The sequence below is a fragment of the Schistocerca americana genome, chromosome X (assembly GCF_021461395.2).
Source record: "Schistocerca americana isolate TAMUIC-IGC-003095 chromosome X, iqSchAmer2.1, whole genome shotgun sequence".
Taxonomy (NCBI): Eukaryota; Metazoa; Arthropoda; class Insecta; order Orthoptera; family Acrididae; genus Schistocerca; species Schistocerca americana.
This window is the reverse complement of record NC_060130.1, coordinates 357,536,689-357,562,820: the sequence shown is the minus strand read 5'-3', so window position 1 is coordinate 357,562,820 and position 26,132 is coordinate 357,536,689. Positions and strand designations below refer to the sequence as shown.

Genomic DNA, 26,132 nt, shown 5'->3' with positions numbered 1-26,132 from the left:
CCACCTCGGATTCGAGCCTGCATCCGACCAAGACAACATTCCACCCGATACTGACATTGCTCAGGTGCGCTGTGAAAAACCATCCGTGGGTAACAGACTATTCTGTCAGTACAGAAATGTTTTTTTGTTTTTGTTTTGTATTTGGTGGTTCGGACACACTCCAAATGAATATACATCGATCATAAGCATGTCCCAGAACCAATCTTGCCATGAATTTCGAAATAAAGAGGTGATGCAAAATATTTGTTGATTTGTGTAGTCGCGCTGAGTGAGCGCACGGTTTGAGGCGCCAGATATCGCGACATTGGAACTTTCCTGCACAAAATCATATACCGTGATTTGATAGTCACTGTGTGGAGTATAAAGCAACATCGATCGCCTCGCAGGAAGCGTATTTGTCGGTTTTATCGCTGACGATCAAATAATCCTTTTCAGTGAACTGCAGCCCTCTTCCACATAGAAAACGCTAACTGTGTATGTGTGTGTGTGTGTGTGAGAGAGAGAGAGAGAGAGACAGATAATCAATATTTACGTCTTTTATTCATTAACAGAGAGAAGTTTGCGTGGATTTACTAAAGCAGACATTCTGCCACTGCCGTCTATTTGTTATAGTGAAGTAACATACTCTGAGAACATCGCATGTATTCCAATAATATTCTTGCTCTTGTACTAATACAACGGCTCTGGTTCTGTCGATTTAATTTCAGTTAAAACCTCTATACGGATGACATGTTGTTTACACTATATTTTATTGCACAAAAGGCACGCAGTAACGATTTCTCTGTCGTGGATGAAGAATTTCAGGACAATTTGCCGCGTGTTTCGTTAACTGCCCTAGCAGAGCTGGCTGTTCATCGGGTAGCTTGAGTGTGTTTCAGTAGTGAAGATCCATAAGACGCGGAATCTGAGCGCTTCTATTCGAAGAGCGACAAAGGACAAAGGTCACCACCGAGCGGCGCGGTGGAGGGCTGCGGCACTGGCGGTACCGGGGTTCAGTTCCCCATCTGGCCGTCGTTATTTAGATCTCTTGTGTGGATTTACTAAATCGCTTGAGGCGAGCTCTGCTGTGGCTCCCTTGGAAACAATACAAGTGATTTGTGCTTCACCCTCATCCAGTTTGGGTCTTTTCCATAGACACTGTCCATTCAGCCAGCCTCCGAAATATGATTTTAAAAAGCTGTAATGAGTAAAACCTCTTTCTGTTAATGAATAAAAGGCGTAAATATTGATTCTCTCTCTCTCTCTCTCTCTCTCTCTCTCTCTCTCTCTCTCTCTCTCTCTCTCACACACACACACACATACACACATACACACACAAAGACAGTTAACTAGATCGTTATTTGTCCAGCCGCTAAAAAGCTATTACTGCTTGGTTGTTATACCCACACAATATATCATTTTCCCTACAGCAGTTGAGCATAAGTTTAGCAATATTTTATTCATTTATGGATTTAATTTACTGAAAATGTAAGTGACTACCGTGCGTAGTACATATCTTACACGTAATAAGAGTTACTATTACAGTAATGAACATACATCTATTATATTTCAATAAATTAACGTCGCTGTTATATGGCATTAGTCATAAACACATTAGCTATTTGTTCTCATGAAGTTCAAATGTGTTTGAATTCCTAAGGGACCAAATAGCTGAGGTGGTAGGTCCCTAGACTTACACACTACTTAAACTAACTTACGCTAAGGACAACACACACACACACACACACCCATGGCCGAAGGAGGACTCGAACCTCCGGCGCGTGCGGCCGCGCAATTCGTGACATGGCGCCTCTAAACGCACGGCCACGCCGCGCGGTCTCTCATGAAGTAATGAGTGCTATCGACAGGGGGTCTAGATTTCCAAAAGGCTTTTGATGCCATCCGTCACAAGTGGCCTCTAATCAAATTACGAGCCTATGGACGTTGTTGTGCGACTGGATTCGCGAGAGATCTCGTAGTAATTGACGGAGTGTCATCGAGTAAAACAGAGGTGACGTCTGGCGTTCCCCAAGGAAAAGTTACAACCTTCCGCTGTTTCTCATCTATATAAATACACTCACAGACATCCGAATCGGACGGAAATCGGTAGATGTGATCATCATGTACGGGTAAACAAATGGTAATGGTTTCAGAAAAATTGGGTGATTCAAGAGAAAGAGCTTCACGAACTGAGCACGTCAATAAGGCTTTGGTTCACCTCTGGCTCTTAATGCAAGTAGCTATTCGCCTTGGCATTGATTGGTTGAGTTGCTGGATCACCATCAGAGGGATATCGTGCCAAATTCTGTCCAGTTGGTGCTTTAGATATTCAAAATCCCGAGATGGTTGGAGGGCCCTGCCCATAATGCCCTTACGTTCTCAACTGAGAAGAGATCCGGCGACCTTCCTGGCCATGGTGTGGTGTGACAAACACGAAGACAAACAGTAGAAATAGAAACTCTCGCCATGTGCAGCCCGTCTCCATACACGTTCTCGCTGGTCGTCGAGGCTCAGTTCGAAGCTGGGTTCGTCACTGAAGACAATTCTACTCAATGAGATCGCTAGCCGAAGATGTGTCTGAGACGTCCTGGAATGTCAAAGAGACTGACGGCCCGACAACCAGGAGTGATGGTCTAAAGTGCCATTTAATTTCATAGCACAACCCCTATAGTTGTTATCCGTGGTGCCCTTGCAGCACAGCGGTACGTCGACAATATTCTTCGCCCCGTTTTGTTGCCCCTCATGACAAGACCTCCTGCGTCCGCCCCGATAGCTGAATGGTCAGCGTGACGGATTGCCGTCCTAAGGGGCTCGGATTCGATTCCCTCCTGGGAACACACACACACACACACACACACACACACACACACACACACAAAGAAAACGCGTGGAATTACATCAGGAGAGTGATCCCAATCTCGACTGATCCATGGTTTCTCAATTTCCTGTTTAAGAATTCACGAACATCATGATGGAAATTGTGTGGAGCACCATCGTGTTGGTAGATGAAGTCCACACTGTCGGTCTTCAGGTAAAGCATGAACCAATTTTGCAGCATATCCAGATACACGTGTCCTGTAACAATCTTATTGCAGAAGAAGAGAAAGGGACCATTTGGAGAGGCACCCTGAAGCCTTAAACTGCTTATACTATGCCGGCTGCTGTGGCTGAACAGTTCTACGCGCTTCAGTCCCTAACCGCGCGACTGCTACGGTCGCAGGTTCGAATCCTGCCTCGGGCGTGGATGCGTGTGGTGTCCTTAGGTTAGTTAGGTTTAAGTAGTTCTAGGGAACTGATGACCTCAGATGTTAAGTTACATAGTGCTCAGAGCCATTTGCTTATACTATACTGTGTTCTGAAGTGTCGTTAAACTATTACGGCAGACTGCTGTGAATGCATTTCAAGTGCAATATACGCTTCCTTGGCACCTGTCCCGCTCTTGTCTCACTGCTACGCTCTTGTGGCAGAAATCTGAACAATATTAAACTTTTTGAGTTTTTATACTGCTACGCTCTCGTGGTAGAAATCTGAACAATGTTAAACTTTTTGAGTTTTTATATAAAAGTGTTGAGTTTTGTGACAATATGTCAATTAATGCTGCTAAAGTAAATGTATGAAATCGCTTCAGGCATTTATAATAACCTCGTATTTATATCTTTGATGCCCCCTAGGGTTGTTAAGCTTTAGTCACCGTACTCCAGATGTGGGGATGATGTGGAGCGGTGGTGGTGTTGCAGGAGCGACCGGACGCTGCAGACGCTGGTGTACAAGCTGGTGCCCGGGCTGTACCAGGCCGAGGTGCGGCGCCGGCGGGAGTTCGAGGCGGGCCACGGGGTGCCGCCGCGGCCGCAGTCGCCTTCCTACTTCCTCTCCGCCGACGACTTCGTGCTGCTCGAGCTGGGATACCACCAAAGGTAACAACCTGTTACGTGCTCACAGCCGGCTTCCAACTCAGTATCTATAGTTACGAAGTTCGTGAATCGTTGGTAATAGGTAAGTGACTAAACGCCACGAAATAAGTGATGTAGTACATAAAAGCCAAACTGTCGAAAATACTTTTTGTATATGTGCCAGCAATTTTTTTTGGAGAGCCGCCGACAGGGCACCACCGACCGTAGATCCTGAAAATGGCGGAGAACGAGGCAGAGAGAGCAGTTTGTATTCAAGAATTTGCCCGTAGCCAGTAGGTAGTGGATGTGCATGTTTCAGAAGGGACTACCAGTTTTACAACAGCATAATGAAGTGGTACAAGAAATGCGAGGAGGATGCTTGTTTGCGCAATGCAAAACGTTTGGCCTGTTTGGGCATGTCAGAACAGACAGTGGACCGTATGAGGAGCGTGATGTTGCGAAGTCGCATAAAGTCTACCTATCGAGCTAGTGCGGAATGGAACATCCGTCACCCTACAGTGTGGGAAACCTCGAAGACTTGCGACAGCAGCTGTTCTTACTCCCACTTCTGATATGCTGGGTCTGGTATGGGCGGAGTAGGACTACTGATTTGGGTGACCGACATAGAAAATACAAATTTATGAAAAAAAAGTCGGTGAGAGTTTGTACTGTACATATTGTATCATTCAATCTCTGTTGATCCATCATGGACAGGAGACATCGGCTGGTTAAGTAATTGTCAGTATCAGTGAAACTCTCCAACAGCCGTGTAACTGAGATGTTATTTTATTTTATGCATATGGGGCCTGAATATGGCACAGTGGAATGCCGAAACTGGTAGCCTTTATGGAAAAAGTTCAAGGTAATCGTAAAATGCGTTTTAGACAGGTACGTGCCGAGTAAAACTGTGAGGGACGGGAAAAACCCACCGTGGTTCAGCAACAAAGTTAGGAAACTACTGCGAAAGCAAAGAGAGCTTCACTGCAAATTTAAACGCAGCCAAAACCTCTCAGACAAACAGAAGCTAAACGGTGTCAAAGTTAGCGTAAGGAGGGCTATGCGTGAAGCGCAGTGAATTCGAAAGTAAAATTCTATGTACCGGCTTGACAGAAAATCCTAGGGAGTTCTGATAGCGTTACGGAGATGTTTAGCAAACTCAAGTGGCAGACTCTGCAAGAGAGGCGCTCTGTATCGCGGTGTAGCTTGCTGTCCAGGTTTCGAGAGGATGCGTTTCTGGATGAGGTATCGAATATATTGCTTCCCCCTACTTATACCTCCCGAGGAGATAATGAATGTAAAATTAGAGGGATTCGAGCGCACACGGAGGCTTTCCGGCAGTCGTTCTTCCCGCGAACCATACGCGACTGTAACAGGAAAGGGAGGTAATGACAGTGGCACGTAAAGTGCCCTCCGCCACACACCGTTGGGTGACTTGCGGAGTATAAATGTAGATGTAGATGTAGAAAATAAATAACATCCTAGCTACGCGATTGTTGTAACGTTTCATAGCTACTGATAATTATCGTATCATTTGTTATGTTGTTCTTCGCCATTTATTTGTACCGCTTTTTTTTAAATGTTTCGTAAATTAATAATTACTATGTATATAAATTGCCTAGTGGATAACACCCGAGGCTCTGTAAGGCTCTTCGCAAGTGATACAGTTGTTTATGCACTGAAGCGTCTAAGAAACTGGTATAGGCAAGCGTATTCAAATGCAGAGATACGTAAACAGGCAGAATACGGCGCTGCGGTCGGCAGCGTCTATATAAGACAACAAGCGTGTGGCGCAGTTGTTAGATCGGTTACTGCTGCTACAATAGCAGCTCATCAAGATTTAAGTGACTTTGAACGTGGTGCTATAGTCGGCGATGCAACGCAGCATCTCCGAGGTAGCGATGAAGTGGGGATTTTCCCGTACGACCATTTCACGAGTGAACCGCGAATATCAGGAATTCGATAAAACATCAGATCGTCGACATCGCTGCAGCCGGAAAAAGATCCTGTAAGAATGGGACCAACGACGACTGAAGACAACGGTCTAACGTGACGGAAGTGGAATCCTTCCGCCAGTTGCAGCAGATTTCGACGCTGGACCATCACCAAGTGTCAGCGTGCGAACCATTGTTTTACTTAGTCATTCCGCTTTAGGGCGCTCCGGTTTGTCACCCTTACGTCTTTTACGCCTGTTACTGTGTCCAGTGATCTGTTGCCAACAGTGTAACCGTACACCAGTGGATATCCTCGCTTATGTAGGACCAATACGTTAGACATGCTTACCTTCAAAGTCGATTGCCTGTCCCTCCACCAGTCATCGATCCACCGCAGGTCTGCCTACATTTCGCTACAGTCTTCCCTCGTTCCTAAACTTTTACACTGAACATCCAAACAAACTGATAAATCTGCCTAATATCGTGTAGGACCCCCGCGAGCACGCAGAAGTGCCGCAGTAAGACGTGGCATGGACTCGTCTAATGTCTGAAGTAGTGCTGAAGGGAACTGACACCATGAATCCTGCAGGGCTGTTCATAAATCAGTAAGAGTACGAGGGTATGGAGATCTCTTCTGAACAGCACGTTGCAAGCCATCCCAGGTATGCTCAATAATGTCCATGCCTGTGGAGTTTGGTGGCCAGCGGACGAGTTTAAACTCGGACGAGTATTCCTGGAGCCACTCTGTAGCAATTCTGGACGTGTGGGGTGTCGCATTGTCCTGTTAGAATTGTCCAACTCTGTAGGAATGCACAATGGACATGAATGGATACAGGTGATCAGACAGGATGCTTACGTACGTGTCACCTGTCAGAGTCGTATCTAGACACATCAGGAGTCCCATATCACTCCAACTGCACTTGCCTTACACCATTGTAGAGCCTCCACCAGCTTGAACAGACCTCTGCTGACACGCAGGGTCCATGGATTCATGAGGTTGTCTCCATACCCGTACACGTCCATCCGCTCGATACAATTTGAAACCAGACCCGGGAGACCAGGCAACAAGTTTCCAGGCACGAACAGTCGACTGTCGGTGCTGACGGACCCAGGCGTTGCGTAAAGCTTTGTTGTCGTGCAGTCATCAAGGGTACACGAGTGGGCCTTCGTCTCTGAAAGCCCATATCGATGATGTTTCGTTGAGTGGTTCGCACCCTGACACTTGTTGGTGGCCCAGCATTGAAATGTGCAGCAATTTGTGGAAGGTTTGAACTTGTGTCACGTTGAACGCTTCTTTTCAGTCGTCTTTGGACCCGTTCTTGCAGGATCTTTTTCCGACCGTAGCGATGTTTGAGATTTGATGTTTTACCGGATTCCTGATATTCGCGGCACACTCGTGAAACGGTCGTACGGGAAAATCCCACTTCATCGCTACCTCGGAGATGCTGTGTCCTATCGCTCGTGCGCCAACTGTACACCACTTTCTAAATTGCTTAAATTTTGATAACCTGCCACTGTAGCAGCAGTAACAGATCTAGCAACTGCGCCAGACACTTGTCTTATATAGGCGTTGCCCATCGCAGCGCCATTTTCTGCCTATTTACACATCTCTGCATTTGAATACGGACGCGTATAGGAGTTTCTTTGGCGCTTCAATGTAAATTTCTGAAGAATAAGTAAATAATTACAGTTTTAAGCCTCGTTGTATGAAAATATTTCCGATTAATACTCCTGTGAATTCCTCACGAGGCATCACAGGCAGCCGGCCGCACGGTGGTTGTTTACAGCGAGATGCGGGACAGAAGTACAAACCTTCCACAAATTGCTGTACATTTCAATGCTGGGCCGTCACCAAGTGTCAGGGTGCGAACCACTCAACGAAACATCATCGATATGGGCTTTCGTAGCCGAGGGCCCACTCGGGTACCCTTCATGGCTGCACGACAGCATCTGAAAATCCAGCGGGAATTGCACAACAGAGATTCATAGCATAATTCATTATCAACTTTCAGCACCGATTTTTCAGGCGATGCTATAGTATGCGTGGTTTGGATTAAAATTAATTCCCCAAAAGAAATATTTAATAGTATAAAAGGCCGTTTTCTGCCATATCTTCGGAAGGAATGGTGTAGATTATCTAAGACTGCAATCATTAAATGATCTTGGTGCCACGAGTATCCTTGCTTCAAATGTTTATATGACAAATACGGTCCATGTTGTTGTTCGAAGGAAACTGGGGACATCTAACAAGAGTGAATGAAAAAGTCATTGCACGGCAACCAGAATTAAAATTTTAATTCTTCATTATTCCACCCTGCTTTGTTATTATTCTTTATTAATTATCTTATTAAAGCGCCTGTTCTTCTCAGTTTCGATACGGAAATAAATACAAATAGGAAAAAACTGCAGAATACATTTGGGAATCGAAGGTTCTGTCCTCAGCCTGATGCCTTGGTCGCTACCCAGCGGCGCTTTCGTTCAAAAGCGTTCAGATTGTGAATACATTGGAAGCAGTCGTTACAAGTTTTTCCTTGATTTGTAAGAAAATAAGCGTTTACGGACGCCACATTGATGATGAAAAATGTTCAGTTTTCACTTTTCTATCGACTCCGTCAATTTTGAGTCGAATATGTGTCATGAACGTCAGGGGTGATTTTCTAAAAAATGGGGATAGGAAGCGAGGTGGTGTTGAGTCGAAAGAAGGTAAGAGTCATTTTAGGTTGTACACAAGTGATGTGCCAAATATGAGCCGAACTGGGTGGTCGTCCCCTTATTAGTAGTTCCTCTGCAACGTCGGATATTGCCGGCCTTCGTGGGGTAATCACTCGACCTGGAGCCAGCCTTAGTATTCTCCTACCGGGACCGGCCTCATTTAAGAGGATTAGGGAAAATCCAGCCCATCTTCTTCAGGCCAAAAAAAATCTCTTACCCCTGCCGCCGGAAACTGGCTGGGCCCACTTTAATAGCGGAAAGGGCCAGCACACATGGACGACCAGGAAAAGATATGCTGCATCTTTAGGTTTACTGAATATGAAGTGACAATGCTGAATGTGCAAGCAACATGTTGAAGTTCAGTATTTCACTGATGTGCGTGCTTCGGGAGGAAGGACACGGTGCCGAGCGAGGGGGGATTCAAGCATCTACCTCGAGATGAAGTAGCAAACAGCATTATATGTATTCCATTGACGATATGGATGAAACTGTTGCTAGTCAGAAATTTTTTCGGTTTTGTGAAGAATACAAACAAACACCAATTTCGCCGGCCGGAGTGGCCGAGCGGTTAAAGGCGCTACAGTCTGGAACCGCACGACCGCTAGGGTCGCAGGTTCGAATCCTGCCTCGGGCATGGATGTGTGTGATGTCCTTAGGTTAGTTAGGTTTAATAGTTCTAAGTTCTAGGGGACTTATGACCACAGCAGTTGAGTCCCATAGTGCTCAGAGCCATTTGAACCATTTTGAACACCAATTTCACGAAAACTTCATAGCATTTGTTACATGGTTAAGGACTTAATCGCTAGCAGGGTAACAGAAAAATTTTATTTTCTTCATGGGGTTTGGGTTTAAAAAGTGTTTGAATAAATAAGACAACATAGTTTCGAAAAATTTGTAGTAAGTCAGATTTTCACGAATGAATACAGCGTCAGAATTAGAGGGGCCATTGGTTTATTCATACATAAAAGTCAAATAGTGTGCAAGGAGTATTTTCAAACGAAAGTTCTTGCCTGTATTTAACTCTGGTGCAAATAGGTACGGTAAGTTGAAAGCAGAGGGACGAGAGAGGTTCAAATGGCTCTGAGCACTATGCGACTTAACTTCTGAGGTCATCAGTCGCCTAGAACTTAGAACTAATTAAACCTAACTAACCTAAGGACATCACACACACCCATGCCCGAGGCAGGATTCGAACCTGCGACCGTAGCGGTCGCTCGGCTCCAGACTGTAGCGCCCAGAACCGCACGGCCACTCCCGCCGGCAACGAGAGAGGGTGTGCTATATTTATGCGTGGGTGTTATAAACCCTTTCGCTCAAAACCTTTCTCTCCTTCATACCTCCTCTGTGTTACAACAGATGACGTGTCACTGATCTCATTTGTACTAAGATTGCAGTACAAGCGAGGTGCCTATTTGCTTCCACCTCCCCGAATGGAATACATAACTTCTACTAATAACTAAATGTTCACCAATCTGCAGTCTTCTGCAGTTGTCTCTTGCGCAGAAAACAGCACGTAGGTTGTGAATCCGTTATCTTGAGGGTGTAAGTAACTCCTAGCGAGGAATTGATATTATGTGAATAATTAAATTCCCAATTAGTGTTTTCATATGGGATGCCACTAGCTTTTTATAGGCAAAACACAAGAAACTGCACAATTAAATTCCACTTTAGAGTCACAAATAATTTCCATTCTTCAACAAAATAGTGAACTGCGTATTTCCGTAATTACAATCACACTGTTCTCAACTACATGTCCAAATAACTATACATTACTAATAAAGTCTTAACCTGATGTCGACCACTTCAGACAACATGTCCGCCCGCCGAGACTGCCGAAACAGCTACGATCTTATAGTCGAACCACTTCGTCCACCATCCATGTTAGGCGCAATCCGAAGATCACTGAAATGCTTCGTCTGCATTTTTGCTTAGAAGTTGTTTATTATTCTGCTGGTTATTAATACTTGTAAAATGATAGCACGCTATTGAGAGATGCTTTAATATTAAATGCAAGTAAATGCGCTGTTTAGTTTGTCTAATATTAATGACAGAAGATTACCATTTTGGCGCGCAGCTTCCGAACGCAGCAGACAATCGCGGGAGAAGACGACAATTTAGGCCCTCTCTCTCACGATACCCGTACCAAAAAAAAACCCATCTGTAACTGGTATCTCACACCACATTACGTCATCTTGCCACTGCTGCCTTCTCAACTGCTCTAAGAAGAGCTGCTTGTAGCTGAATTGATGGCTGTAAAGCCAGAAATATTATATAGGGTATAGACGTGTAGCGTTTGGTATTGTCCCAATTGTAAAAATATTGGAAGTACCAGTAACACCAGATTCTTTAAAGAATCGAACTCCCATCTATAAAACAGCTTCAAATGTCTGATTACTTTACAAATGACTTATTCTTTTATAATTGACGCATGTAAGTGAGAAAAAGTTTAGAATGGGTTTCAGTTTTATGCTGAAAGTTTGTTGTAAGTCTGTTAATCGCTCTCATTATGAAACACTGGATGAATATAGTCGGAATAATTAGCGCTCTATTTTAAGTAAGGGCCTGGTTTTCATGCTTCTCAATCTTTTTGACGTCACACCTCGTGAACTATGCGTCGTATAGTGATAGCATTTTGCAACTACATTTAGTGATTTATGTAGATACTATCTCAAAATTGTGTTGCAGATAGACATAGTAGTAAAGAAGTAACAAACCAGAAAGTCATACCTAATGCTGAAGTTTTTGTGCATGACCAACTTCCATCATTGTCTGGGTGGTGACAGCGAGAAAAAGTTACGTAAAGGTTTAAAATTATGTGTCAAGTTTGTTACAACTCACTAAGTGCTGCCATCCTCAAACACTGGATGGATAAAGCTAGTGTATTTGCGAGTCGTTAGCTACACTGGCACAAGACAAACACACAGTTCCTGAACGTAATATTTGCCTGGTAACTTCTATCATAAGATTACACCTATTAATTAGTAGATTATGACCGCATTTTAAATTTTTAAATTAGGTTAATAACTACGAGAAATGTTGAAGATGAAATTTTTGTTCTCCACGGAAGCCACTTGATTGGCAACCTGAAACTGTACTTTGTTTATCAAATGGTTCAAATGGCTCTGAGCACTATGGGACTCAACATCTGAGGTCATCAGTCCCCTAGAACTTAGAACTACTTAAACCTAACTAACCTAAGGACATCACACACATCCACGCCCGAGGCAGGATTCGAACCTGCGACCGTAGCAGTCACGCGGTTCCGGACTGAAGTGCCTAGAACCGCACGGCCACCACGGCCGGCCTTTGTTTATCAAAGAACAAACCTGATGTAAACAAACTCAAACGCGATGATTGGTCAGCAGACGTAGCTCTTATACACTGGTGTTGTTCCGCTCTTGGAAGAAGGTCCAACTTATGTATCAGATATCTTATTACTATGCCATTGTTAATGAAATTTTAAGACATTCTGATGTATTAATAGCCACCAACGTTTTTCTTAATCATATTTAGTTACGTAATTTTTATTTTAGAAATGGTGTACAGTCACAGTCTCCGTAAACGCTACTTGTGCTGATTGTCTCGCTGTTAATACGTACTGTGAAAATGGATTGCACTGCTTTCTGCTTCGTAGTGAAACTTGCTCACGGAACACCGTTAATGGCGAGAAACAAATTGTTCTTGATGTTTCTCGCAAGCTTACAGAGAAAAATCAGCTCTGATGTTTTTCAAGAAATATTGCGTAGTAAACATGGGTCATATTTAAATCACGTGCGTGGCATAATCGGTAGCGTTCTAGAATAATAATCATTCGTGCTTTGGGGTGGTAGTTCGGATCTCGCAATGATCTACAACTTTTTTTGTTTTGTTTGAATACTTCGCTGACAAAATTCTGGTTTCCATTGCGAGTATAAATTCTTAAGTATCTATATTTTATAAAAGATAGTTAAAGATTGATGAAGTTAAGAAAACAGTACACAATCGAATTTTTTCGGAGAAAAAAGAAAAATCAGATATTCTTTATTTGAATATGCCCATTGTTTTGTAGGAGAGATGTGATATCACACATGCCAGAGTGATAAGCGTCGTAGAAACATGGAAAATAATAATTTTCATGGCGTCGGGCACACTACAAATGCTGCATTTTTACAGGTGTCACCTTACCACTGCCATCTGAACCCAATAGAACTATTCTAGAGCCAATTGAGTGATTTGTTGCGAGAAATAACGAGACATTTAAGCTCCCAAACGTACTGGAAGTAATCCAAGAAGCTTTGTGACACGTCACTGCCGAACGATGGCAAAATGCAGAACAGCCCGTCATAACAGAGGAGGAGTAACAGTACTGAAACATATTGCTCGGTGTCCGATATGGAAGGAGTTCAGAGATTACCGGACGACTGACCGTAATACCTTCAGTAGCTTCAGTATTTAACTACATAGCAAATCAGCAGTGCGCATTTACGTCACGCATACCGCATGCAGAAAAATTACCCTTATTAAAGTCAGAAATTTACATCACTCATGTTTTACTTACAGTAGTATGTTAGCTAACATCGAGGGCATGTTATGTTTCCCGTCAGGCACCTAAGAAGCGTATCGCATGAGTGTTGCCATATATAATTTCCTTCTGTATAAAAATTAAATGACATTCAAAGCTGTATTGTTCTCAGCTTGCCTCTTTTTACGTCTGTACTGCAGCTGTTCACATCACTGTAGGTCAGGTGCATTACTTGTCTGGCCAGTGCTGTCCACGTTAATGCGCCGTTAAAGTTGTCCTTATCACTGCTGAGTCGATGTACGCGTAACGCGCAGGATAAAACGTATCCACATTATCGTACTCGACTGTACTCGATACAGTTTGGATTCCGCTCCACGTGAAACGAAATCCAGTGAGGTTTCAGCAAGCGCGAAAGAATACATAGTGTAATGTTGACAAGAGGTTTATTCTTATGATGAACGGAGTATAGTATTGGGTCCGGCGTATCGCTAAGTAATATGGATACGTTGTAACTACCTCCCTTCGCAGTTTTTTAGGCATCAACACAACGGCACTACCATTTTAGCCGGGTCTTCAGTTCGCTTCGTCACTAAATAGTAGTAGTAGTAGTAGTAATAGTAGCAGCAGCAGCAGCAGCAGCAGTTGAAGATTTTCTTGTGCTCTTCAACCCGAAGAGAAGCGCTGCTATTTTCATCCAGATCGCCTCAACGAAAACTAAATTTTGTTAATTCATAACAATACGGAAACAAGTATATTATTTTATGAAGACAATGAGTCTTACGAGATGAAACACAAAGAATCTGCGTAAATATCGTGTACTTGTATACCATAAGAAAACTGTGGCTAGGATGGGCCACTAAGCCAACATCGGTACAAAACTTTTTTTGAAATAAAGTATAACTGCATTAAATCTTTACTTTAACATTTATTTTGCTGTAAAAAATTCCTAGCCAAAACGACACACAGCGAGAAAATTTTTTCTAATACTTACAGGTCGAGATGTTAAGAAAAATGGTAGTATGGACCAATACTATAAAATATAGGTTTTTAAATACCCGACATACACAAGTGTCCCATACTACCTGTACTGTTTTACGTAATTTTCAGTCACTTCTGGATTAATATAACTGATTTTATTTTATGACTCTTTTATCTCGCAGTTTTAATTTTTAGTTTTCATTCAAATATCACGTTATTTCTTCCTCCGGAAAGTCGTGAAGTGAGTTCATAAATTGAGTGTGATTATAGCAGAAAGAAGTTTTGCTTCTAGGACATGTTCAATGAACCAGTCATGTGAGCATTTTGTCATACCGCGATGTTTCTCAGCAAGACAGTAGATGAATGCAAATATTATGACCACGAAATAATGTGTGTGTTAAACGTGTACTTACCCATGCATGCAGTTTTTAATTGCAGGTCATTCTTTATCACCCTCCGCCGATGTTCCTTCCGTTAGAATGCTTGAGCTCGAGCTGCGAGTTCTCGCTACCCCACTCCCGAGCAACCGCCAAGGTCACGAATAGCGGTCGAACGTGATGCGCTTGCGTCTTTGCATCTAACCGGACGCCACTTTCCCCTCTTGCTTTAGCGCGCGCTTTGCTACGTACTCTGATGACCATTTAAATGATCGCTTAGGTTTCTGTTGAACATTAGCCGCCCAATATTACAATCCGGCAGTGCGGTTTGTGGAGCGCGGAGGCGCCCCGAAGTTTTCCATCGTGTACGTGTAGGGAGGACGCGAGGGAGGGTGTGGCGTGGCGCCGTCAATAACGGGGCGCGCGTGCCAGTCACGTGTGGAATGCAATCACGGCGCCTGTGTTGCCTAATCATTAATCAATCCTGTGGCCCGCGCCGGAATTAGATGCTAACGCTCAGGCCCTTCGCACTTGATGCTCGAAGCTGCCTGGCTAGCGACGGGGCAGTGGGTCACAGCTAGCTCCCACATCACAAAGCAAAACGACCCTACTTTCATTTTCCGTAACTTGTTTCCCGACGGCGCCTTTCAAAAAAGCCAAGCTGCTATTCTTCGAAAGTCAACCTGCCGTTGTACAACACTTTCTAGTTGCTTTAACCCTCTTTGGATATACAATGAATCGCCAAAGTAAGTGGTATATATGCATGCGTATTCAAATACAGACATACACTATGCGATCAAAAGTATCCGGACACCCACAAAAACGTACGTCTTTCATATTAGGTGCCTTGTGGTCCCACCTACTGCGAGGTACTTCGTATCAGCGACATCAGTAGTCATTAGGCACCGTGAGATAGCAGAATGGGGCGTTCCGCGAACCTCACAGACGTCGAACATGATCATATGATTGGGTGTCACTTGTGTGACGCGTTTCTACGCGAGACTTCCACACTCCTAAACATCCCTCTGTCCATTGTTTCCGATGTGATAGTGAAGTGGAAACGTGAAGGGACATGTACAGCACAAAAGCGTACAGGCCGACCTCGTCTGTTGACTGACAGAGACCGCCGCAGGGCGTAATGTGTAAAAGGCAGACATCTATCCAGACCATCACACAGGAATTTCAAACTGCATCAGGATCCACAGCAAGTACTATTACAGTTAGGTGGGAGGTGAGAAAACTCGGATTTCATGATCGAGTGGCTGCTCATAAGCCACACATCACGCCGGTAAATGCCAAACGACAGCTCCCTTGGTGTAAGGAGCGTAAACATTGGACGATTGAACAGGGGAAAAACGTTGTGTGGAGTGGCGAATCACGGTACACAATGTGTCGATCCGATGGCAGGGTGTGGGTATGGTGAATGCCCGGTGAACGTCATCTGCCAGCGTGTGTAGTGCCAACAGTAAAATTCGGAGGCGGTGCTGTAATAGTGTGGTCGTGTTTTTCATAGAGGGTGCTTGCACCCCTTGTTTTGCGTGGCACTATCATAGCACAGGCCTGTATTGGTGTTTTAAGCACCTTATTACTTCCCACTGTTGAAGAGCAATTCGCGAATGGCGATTGCATCTCTCATCACGATCTAGCACCTGTTCATAATGCACGGCCTGTGGCGGAGTAACATTTCTGTAATGACTGGCCTGCAAAGAGTCCTGACCTGAATCCTATAGAACACCTTTGGGATCTTTTGAACGCCAACTTCGTGCCAGGCCTCACTGACCGACATCGATATCTCTCCTCGGTGAACACTCCGTGAAGAATGGGCTGCCATTTCCCAAGAGACCTTCCAGCACCTGATTGAACGTATGCCTGCGAGAGTAGAAGCTGTCATCATGGCTAAGGATGGGCCAACATCATATATAATTCCAGCATTACCGCTGGAAGGCGCCAAGAACTTGTAAGTCATTTTCAGCCATAGTGTATGTAAACAGGCATAATACGGCGCTGCGGACGGCAGCGCCTACATAAGACAACAAGTGTCTAGCGCAGTTGTTATATTGGTTACGAGCGATGGGACACGGTATCTCCGAGGTATCGGTGAAGTGGCGATTTTCCCGTACGATCATTTCATGAGTGTACCGTGAATATAAGGAAACTGGTAAAACATCAAATCTCCGACATCGCTGCGGCTGGAAAAAGATCCTGCAAAAATGGGACCAACGACGATTGAAGAGAATCATTCAACGGGACAGAAGTGCAATCCTTCCACAAAATGCTGCAGATTTCAATGCAGGGCCATCAAGTGTCAACGTGCGAACCATGCAACGAAACATCATCGGTATGGGCTTTCGGAGCCGAAGGCCCATTCGTGTACGCTTGATGACTGCACGACACACAGCTTTACGTCTCACCTGGACCCGAGAACACCAACATTGGACTGTTGATGACTGGAAACATGTTGCCTGGTCGGACGAGTCTCGTTTGAAATTGTATCGAGCGGATGGACGTGTACTGGTATGGAGACAACCACATGAATCATGGACCCTGCTTGTCAGCGGGGAACTGTTCAAGCTGATGGAGGCTCTGTAATGGTGTGGAACGTGTGCGGTTGGAGTATATGGGACCCCTGATACGTCTAGATATTACTCTGTTAGGTGATACGAACGTAAGCATCCTGTCTGATCACCTGCATCCATTCAAGTCCATTGTGCATTCTGTCCAGAACTGCTACAGAGTGGCTCCAGGAACACTCTGAATTTAAACGCTCCTGCTGCGCACTAAATTCCCCGTACATGAATATTATTGAGCATATCTTGGGTGCCTTCCAATGTGCTGTTCAGAAGAAATCGCCACCCCCTCGTACTCTTACGGATTTATCGACAGCCCTGCAGGATTCATGGTGTCAGTTCCGTCCACCTTTACTTCAGACATTAGTCGAGCCCATGTCACGTCGTGTTGTGGCACTTCTGCGTGCTCGCTGGGGACCTACACGATAGTACCAGTTAAAAAAAAAAAATTCAAATGTGTGTGAATTCCTAAGGGACCAAACTGCTTAGGTCATCGGTCCCTATACTTACACACTACGTAAACTAACTTATGCAAAGAACAACACACACGCCCACGCCCGAGGGAGGACTCGAACCTCCGGCGGGAGGGGCAGCGCAGTCCGTGACATGGCGCCTCAAACCGCGCGGCCACTCCACGCGGCTATACCAGTTTCTTTGGCTATTACAGTGTAATTATTAAGCAGTAAAGACAAAAAAATTATAAGTGCTAGATTAGTGTCACACTAAACATACTTTGATAAATGAAATGTACATAAATATTATTTATACAATACATTTTGTAGCTTTATAGGTATTTTTTTCAGTAGGAGTCGAGGGATACAGATGAATTCAGTGTACATCATTGATGGTTACAATGTCTGTGTTTATACAGTGTATCTTCACATTAAAATTTCCTTCAGACATGCATACATTTCTGCAGGACACTGTAATGTGAAGATACAGACCATGTATAAAGACAGACATTGTAACCATCAGTGGTCTATCCATGCGTAGACAGGATGAAATAGCCATAAAGATTTTTTTCTCTCCGTGTCCGGAAATCACGAAATGTGAAAACATTGGACTTCATGAAGACATTTTAGGGATTTAGCTTGTAGTTTGTCATTTTATATGCCTCTCTTCTCAGATATGGTTGGCCAATGTACAACATTGTCATGGCGAACAACTTGGCTCTAAAAGTTACAGAAAAGTCTTCAGACTGGTGTCTTTTTAAAAAAGCACTAATGCAGAAACCATTCTAAACAATGCTGCAGTATAAACGCAGAGGTAAAAGCTGCAAACATTACCATCTTCATAACTGCTTGTTGTCGCACTCTTGTTTGTTGGCACATAATCATCGAGATTAGTAGTCCTGTCTTTAGAGAAGGCATTCACGCGACTACCATCTCTCTCTTCCCATCTGCTCCACCTGCCACACGAGCGAATATTTTCCATAAAATGTTCCAGGATTAGTTTTCTATAAAAGCAACAATTTTATTGCGACTGCCTGAATCGACAAATTTTTTACGTTTAAAATAATACTCCCACAATTCTTTGAATGATATCTCTAAAATGATTTTTTACCTACATATACCTGTAAATTAGGGATATCATATCATAATTTTTAAAAGTTACATTTTTGGAAAACAGTGGTGATAAAAATATCAACAACTCTAACAAATGCGTCTGTGCTATACAGAACTGCAACAGCTCAAGTGGTTCAATAAATTGCCGCAGCGGTGCGTCACATCCCTATGTTTGTAATCTGAGGCGCTGTTGGAAATTGTGACGTGTGGCACTCCGAGAAAGTTCTTCTCGCTATGTAGGTTCAGCAGTGTGTTACAAATTGGCAAATGAAGCCGCCAGTGCCTTGTGGTGCAGAAGTAAGCCTGTAGTGTCCACGAGATACTCTTCTTTCCTGTACTAAAGTTCGAGTGGCAGACAGGCTGCAACACGTTTGCGGTTACTACCTGCGCGAACACTGCAAAAGTGAGCCGTTCGTGCGCATGTCTGGATCTGCCAGCACCTGGCAATCACCCCCTGCCGATTTCTATTAGTACTGATTGAGTAAAAATCGGAAATGGCTCTGAGCACTATGGGACTTAACTTCCAAGGTCATCAGTCCCCTAGAACTTAGAACTACTTAAACCTAAGTAACCTAAGGACATCACACACATCCATTCCCGAGGCAGGATTCGAACCTGCGACCGTAGCGGTCGCGCGGTTGCAGACTGTAGCGCCTAGAACCGCTCGGCCACCCCAGCCGGCACTGATTGAGTAAACGTGTTTAAAATCCGTCTGGGCAACTGCAGGACAGTACGTATTCAAATAAACGCAGGCGTTTCGTTTTATTGTTATAAAACAATGTCAGTGATCTGTAATGGGACATATTTATAATGCGATTTGCGTTTTAGGTGTAAAAACAAGTCGTTACAAAAGATATTGAGTTGTGAGCTTACTTCCTGCATTTTATGTCTCGTTGTTAGCTTGCATCGCGAAGTGTCGTCAGTTTGCACATTTTTGGGCTATTCCTTCGTTTGGCACTGATTTTTTTGCCTATTTCTGCCCTAGTTTGCTGCACTAGACATTTCTTGACGTGAAATAGGACATAGTATACCACCGCAACTGTTATTGTGCATAGTCCTGGCTAAACGCCTGTCTCAGTGCTTTTATGTTTATCGTGTTCTCAATTTAACTTCTAGTTTTATTTTTCACTTGCCCTCAACTATTTCTCTTCATCTTCGGTTTGCTGCGTGACTATTATGTAAGGGGCGTTCAAAAAGAAACGAGCCGGAGGCATAATTACAGAAACCATTGTCCACATGCTAGAATTATTGACCCTGGCTGTTGAGACACTTGTCCCACTGTTACACAAGGCGGTAAATGGCTGTCTCATGAAATTCCCGGGACTGTGATGTTAACCAGTTCCGCACGTACAGCTGGACGTTGTCGTCCGAGGTGAATATTTGCCCCTCAGAGCCTTTTTAAGGGGACCAAAAATGGCGTAATCAGAGGGACAGAGGTCCGGACTGTATGGAGGGTGGCCGAGAACCTCCCATTTGAATTTCTGCAGGAGTGCCGCGACTGTGTTGGCCGTATGAGGCTTTGCATTGTCGTGGAGCAGAATAACCCCACGGGCGAGATTGCCTGGTCGTTTTTATTTGATCGCTTGGCAAAGGGTGTTCAAGGCTTGCGATTAACGCAGGGCATTCATTGTTGTCTCATGCTGCAGGAAGTGCATCAGAAGGGGGCCATTTTTGGTCCCCTTAAAAAGGCTCTGAAGGGCAAGCGGTTCACCTCGGACGACGACGTCCAGTTGTAGGTGCGGAAGTGGTTCACATCGCAGGCCCGGGAATTTTATGAGACACCCATTCACCGCCTTGTGTCACAGTGGGATAAGTGTCGCAATAGCCAGGGTCAATACTTCCAATATACAGGTACTGGTTTCTGTAATTACACCTCCGGCTCGTTTCTGTTTGAACGCCCCTTATATCGTTTAAAGTATGTTAATTTTTATTTATTTAACATTTAAGTCAAATGTGTGTCTGTTTGTGTGTGTGTGTGTGTGTACTCTACTGGCACAAAAATGAATGATTTAAAATTACTTCTTGATTCCTCATTTCTGTTGGTTTTGTTAGCAGTTCTACATGCGGAAATAAAGTGCTGATGTCCGATATGGCAACAGTTAATGACGATGTAGAAAATTATATGAGTGAAAGTTCATAATAAATTGTGATGTTTATCTCTGTGGTTCTTTATAATCAGTTGGTAGTTCCTATTACAATAATGCTGTCACGACTTTTCAGCTCTAATTCATATCCCTCGCTACACTGCATACAGGTGCGCGGCACCTTTCGGAGACTGGAGTAGTTTGCGCGGAACGTTCACTAAAAGCCGTAAGCCGCGAAAGACGCTAGTAGGGTGGTCCAGCAATGACAGGCGAGGAGCGGCTGCGACGCCGGCTGCCGCACCCGCTGGTCGATAGCTGGCCCGCTGCCGCTCTGCCCAAAAATTCCTGCCTCTCTTTCCTCGCTCACACGTTTCCACTCGGTCATTTTCCGCCTGCGCGTTACCGGCAGCACTTTCCGACAGTTCAACTAATGTCTTGAACAATATTCAGAGATGTATCGTATTAAATCGGTTAGTCCATGACGGACACTAGTTAGAATGCTGCCCTGAGCAGGTCGTAGTCACAACCGCACTGACCGTTGTGCGAGGCCTGCTCTGCGGCCTGTTATCTTATTCCCAGATCGGTCATGCGCAAATTTTTCGGTATTAATAACCTATTTCTTCTTTTTCTTCCATTCTAGCAGCCTTTTATATAATTTTATTAGCGTTTGGCGTACATCGTGGCCCAGAACAGTGTACGTCTATGTAGTGTTGTGGCGCACTCTGCAGTGTTTCCCTTCTGCGGCTGGTACTGGGGTATTGCAGCAGTAGCCAAGCAGCGTCAAATAGGGCTCGCTGTATGTTTGAGAACTTCCTGTGGGAGGGGTAGGACAGACACGCTACTGCTCGTACTTTCAATAGACGATTCCCTGTAGATACGACTATAATACCATAGTTACGACTGAGTAAGCAAAGGAACTGTACAGCATTGGTAAACATTTCAGACCATGCAATATTACCCGGAAGAGTGTTGTGCACATGCAAAATAGGTACCTGAACTGGTATGTTTTTTTACCTGTATGGCGAATGAATGCCCATTCCATACTGCCCTGTTGTTTACTGTGGTGTTGTGATGTCCGCCATGTTCTTCACGCAGTGGAACGCTACAAACTATATCGTTACTGTATTTCAGGTCCTTAGTAACACGAGCGTGGTGGCGCCGTGGCTACCACACTGGACTCGTATTCGGGAGGACGACGGTTCAATCCCGCGTCCGGCCATTCTGATTTAGGTTTTCCGTGATTTTCCTAAATCACTCCAGGCAAATGCTGGGATGGTTCCTTTGAAAGGGCACGGCCGACTTCCTTCCCCGTCCTTCCCTAATCTGATTTGACCGATTACCTCTCTGTGTGGTCTCCTCCCCCAAACAATCCCCCCTTAATAACACTTTAGATTCGGCACATCGTTATTATGGCTCCAAGAGTGGAGATATCCATACAGAAACGTGCTGAAATTGTAGCACTCAAGACAAGCGAGTCTATTTATATTCCAAATAGCGAAACAAAATGCAATACACCCTTCACCGCCAGAAGACAGCAGATAGCAATGATCACCTACCACGAGCAGAACGACCTCGTAAAATAACTGAAAGTGATGACAAATTCATGAGAATTACTATCTGCAGAAATAGGTTTAAAACAGCAACACAAATTCGCGCATTATTGGTAGAAATGAAGAAGAAATTTTCTGTTCGAAGGCCGTACAGTAGAGAAACCGTATGTCATCAGGTATGTGGATTGCGTTTAATGGGGAAAGGGTGCACATTAAAACAGGATAATGCCCCAAAATATCGATTAACTTTCTGTAAGAAGCACATTGCACCAATGGAAACACATAAGCCACCAAAAGACACGATTTGGCCGTCTCAAAGCCCTTGTTGTAATCCTATTGAAGTGTTCTGGGATGAAGTGGACGGATGTGTCCGGCTAGTTCACGTAACAAGCAAGGAACATCTGTGGAATGCCGTTAAGCATGTGTGAGATCATATAGACTTGCAGTACCTATAAAAAAAAACGTACTGACCGCATGCCTCGAGTTTGTGAGGCAGTCACTGAATCCGAAAGAGGATACTTTGATGAATTAAAAATATAATTTTTCTCTCTGTATTGTATATGTTTAACTGTATGTAATTTTATTTTTGGATAAATAAAGTTTTGTTTGTGTTAATATTTGAAATATAAGTAACTATCATTGTTTATTGAAATTAATGAGCGGTACTGTATCGCACGTGCAGTCACCCGGTAGGCTAACGGCAAGTGATTAGGATCAAACAGCTTCGTTAAAAGAAAATCTGCCGGCACCCACAGACATTACAGCGCTGATAAGTTCCCGGAATAGCTTGGTTTCCCCAAAGTAAACAGCCACTTCTGACTGAACAGACTATCGTTCATTGGAGAAAATTGGACAGAGAGATTATAAGGGGCGATCAGAAAGTTTTTGTTCGAAGGCCGTACAGTAAAGAATCGGTATACCAGTCAGGTAAAATAGCGGTGAACATTTATGCAATCGTCTCATCGACGCACCGAGATGAAAATACTAGTTTCGTAAAACAGTGTGTCCCGTTACGTGAAGGAGTGCGTAACTGCCTGCTATACGTCCTCGCCCGACATGAATCGTCGACTCATCAAGGCCTTTTTTAAGGGGCCACGGGCGTGATATTCGCATGGAGAGAAAGTGGTTCAATTGGCTCTGAGCCCTATGGAACTTAACATCTGAGGTCATTAGTCCCCTACTTAAACCTAACTAACCTAAGGACACCACACAAATCCATGCCCAAAGCAGTATTCGAAACAGCGACCGTAGCGCTCGCGCGGTTCCAGACTGAAGCGCTTAGAACCGCTCGGCCACAACGGCCGGCTTCGCATGGAGAGAGATCAGGACTATAGGGCGGTTGCTGGAGTGTCTTGTGCGTTACATTTGCGATATGGGGACGTGCGTTACCATGACGTAGCACCACTACTTGGCACACCATTGGTTTTCGACAGACATGCTGCCCCATACACATTCTTCATGCTCTGATCGATGTCTATCGCTGATTGTCCTTCGGCAGCCAAGGAAAGAATAACAGCTCATTGGTTGTGTTTGAACTCATTTGGTTTTAACATCACAGGCACGTCGGAAAGACACGAATGTCGCCCTTATCCCTTGCCTATATGTCGGTGCTTATACTCCCGCATCCGTCGCCCTACGTTGCATGCACGCTGCAGCGACGCCTTCAAACGGAAACTTTTTGATCGCCCTTTATAGATGAGGCACTTGCAGTTTTAATTGAATCTATCATCCCTTGAATTCATATATAATAAATTAAATGGTTCAAATGGCTCTGAGCACTATGGGACTTAACATCTATGGTCATCAGTCCCCTTCATATATAATAAATACTTTCCCACGTCACCTGCTTCAAATTAAGAAGTCGAGGACCTGTTGAATTCTTCCCTCTGGTAATGAACTACCACGAATGAAGTCCATAAATTTCCTGTGCTTCACTCACTCGTATATACTCAATATTTAAGCAACAATTTCTATCTTTTACACGATGAAATGCCTACTTTCTTCCATCCAGGACATAACAACGGTATTTCTGCTTACAGAATTGCTATCACAACTATCAAGTAGGAATAACTGTCACCCATAGAATGGTACTTAGGCGCAAGTAGTAATGATGGGATTCTACGGCGATGACCGCTGGCCGATCCGGGTATGCACCGTTACGTCTCATTTTTGCAGTGTTCGAGCAAGTACTCCTACAGTTTCAGGGGAAGGTAGCCATGTTAGCATTCCAGATGAAGCACCACATGAAGTTTTGTCAGCGCTAAACAGCGGGCAAAAGAAACAGGCGCTATAATTTTGCCAGTTCACGTTGAAGAAGTACGGCACCTCGTCAGTCCAGGTTACGACTTAGTAAAATCGGAAACATCACACAGAAGCGCGAAGAAATCGTTACATCGAATTAGGCGAAAATATCTGGGAGCTACACGAGATCCCACCGATATTAAATGGCTCTGAGCACTATGGAACTTAACATCTTAGGTCATCAGTCGCCTAGAACTTAGAACTACTTAAACCTAACTAACCTAAGGACATCACACACATCCATGCCCGAGGCAGGATTCGAACCTGCTACCGTAGCAGTCCCGCGGTTCCGGACTGCAGTGCCTAGAACCGCACGACCACCGCGGCCGGCCACCGATATCAATCCATGGAAATAATACAATAGTCTTAAAATTAAATTTCCGACGGAACGCTTTAATGGGCCACCCTGAAGCGGTACATGGTTGCTCACAGACGTGGTGTGAGTTTGAGCCAGCTCGCAGGTTCTTAGTTGGCCTGTACCTGTGAAATGCCGGTTAGCCTGGCAAGAGCCCGAGGCTCCACGCGAGTGTCACTCCGTGCAAGTGTTCCAACCCCCGCGGATGCTGCAGGGTGACTTTCTTAACTGAAGGATTATGAAGGGCGTTGGTGTGCAAGCCATGCATCTGTAGTACATATGATGACTGAAATAAATTTATGTGAAACATACACACCACATAGTAACTAACAACGTACCATAACAACATATCGTGGTTACAGGCTACAAATACAGTCCCTTTATTTTATTGATGAAAGAAGGTAACGAACGTTACAAATACACTGATTTTAACTCTAGTGATATTGCGACATTATTTTCTTATTACACTATAGTTTCCGAAAGGGAAAATCTATTTGGAACTATCACAAAGTTAACAGACAGTGGAGTGGTACACAAGTTCTCCTCGGAAATAAACGATTATACGTGCATGTTACTGTCCTTTAAAAATCCATGATTATTTGTAAGAATTTGAACTTTCTTATTCAAAAATAGTGGCTTCAAACCCTCTACTGGAGTCTTCTGGAGTAGACTGGAGTCCACAGGTGGCTGAACGCTGTCGAAAGCGAAAACCAGTATCACATCAACACACAGAAAGGGATACTGCCACGAGTGTTGTGGAGATGAGGTACTGTTTCACAGTAAGTGCGAGTCGTCAGGAAAAGCACTATATTGTATTTAGTCAGGTTTCCACCACCGTTGGACACGTAAAGACACATGAAGAAAATTCGTCTTCAAACGAATATGGCACTACCAAATCACCCAGAAATTTTTACTGTCAGAATTTTTTCTCAGCAAATTTCGGGTGCGCAGAACTTGTACTACTGGAATGCAGAATGGTTTAGGTGCCTGAAATGCTTTTAATATTTTCTTCTAACCGTACGAACTATTTGTGTGTTTCAGTGACTTTCCGACGGACGATGAAGCGCCCAACGGTGGAGAGATGCAGCATTCAAAGGTGAGTTGCTATTGCCTTTTCAAATTTATTCTAGGATTGGTAACCGGTCCATACACCTTTGTTACGTGGCCCGCAGCGTAGTAAATGATGACAAAATGGTTTTATCTCATCAGTGTCTTTGTTCTGCTATACTCACTTAAGGGAATTAAACCATAACGATGTTGTAGCAATAAAATAGGGTTACAGATATTTTTGTACGTATGGACGAAAGTACTGAGAAGGGTAGTTCTTACCTGCTCCACTCAT

At 44.1% G+C, this 26,132-nt stretch overlaps 1 protein-coding gene across 1 annotated transcript in view; it reads left to right on the top strand.

Moving 5' to 3' along the window:
• Positions 1 to 26,132, top strand: part of LOC124556022 (protein suppressor 2 of zeste-like) — an 85,241-nt gene that overhangs the window by 48,577 nt on the left and 10,532 nt on the right. The window contains exons 3-4 of the mRNA XM_047130059.1: positions 3,717 to 3,893; positions 25,832 to 25,886. Coding sequence (XP_046986015.1) covers positions 3,717 to 3,893; positions 25,832 to 25,886 — 232 coding nt within the window. The remainder of the gene's footprint in view (positions 1 to 3,716; positions 3,894 to 25,831; positions 25,887 to 26,132) is intronic.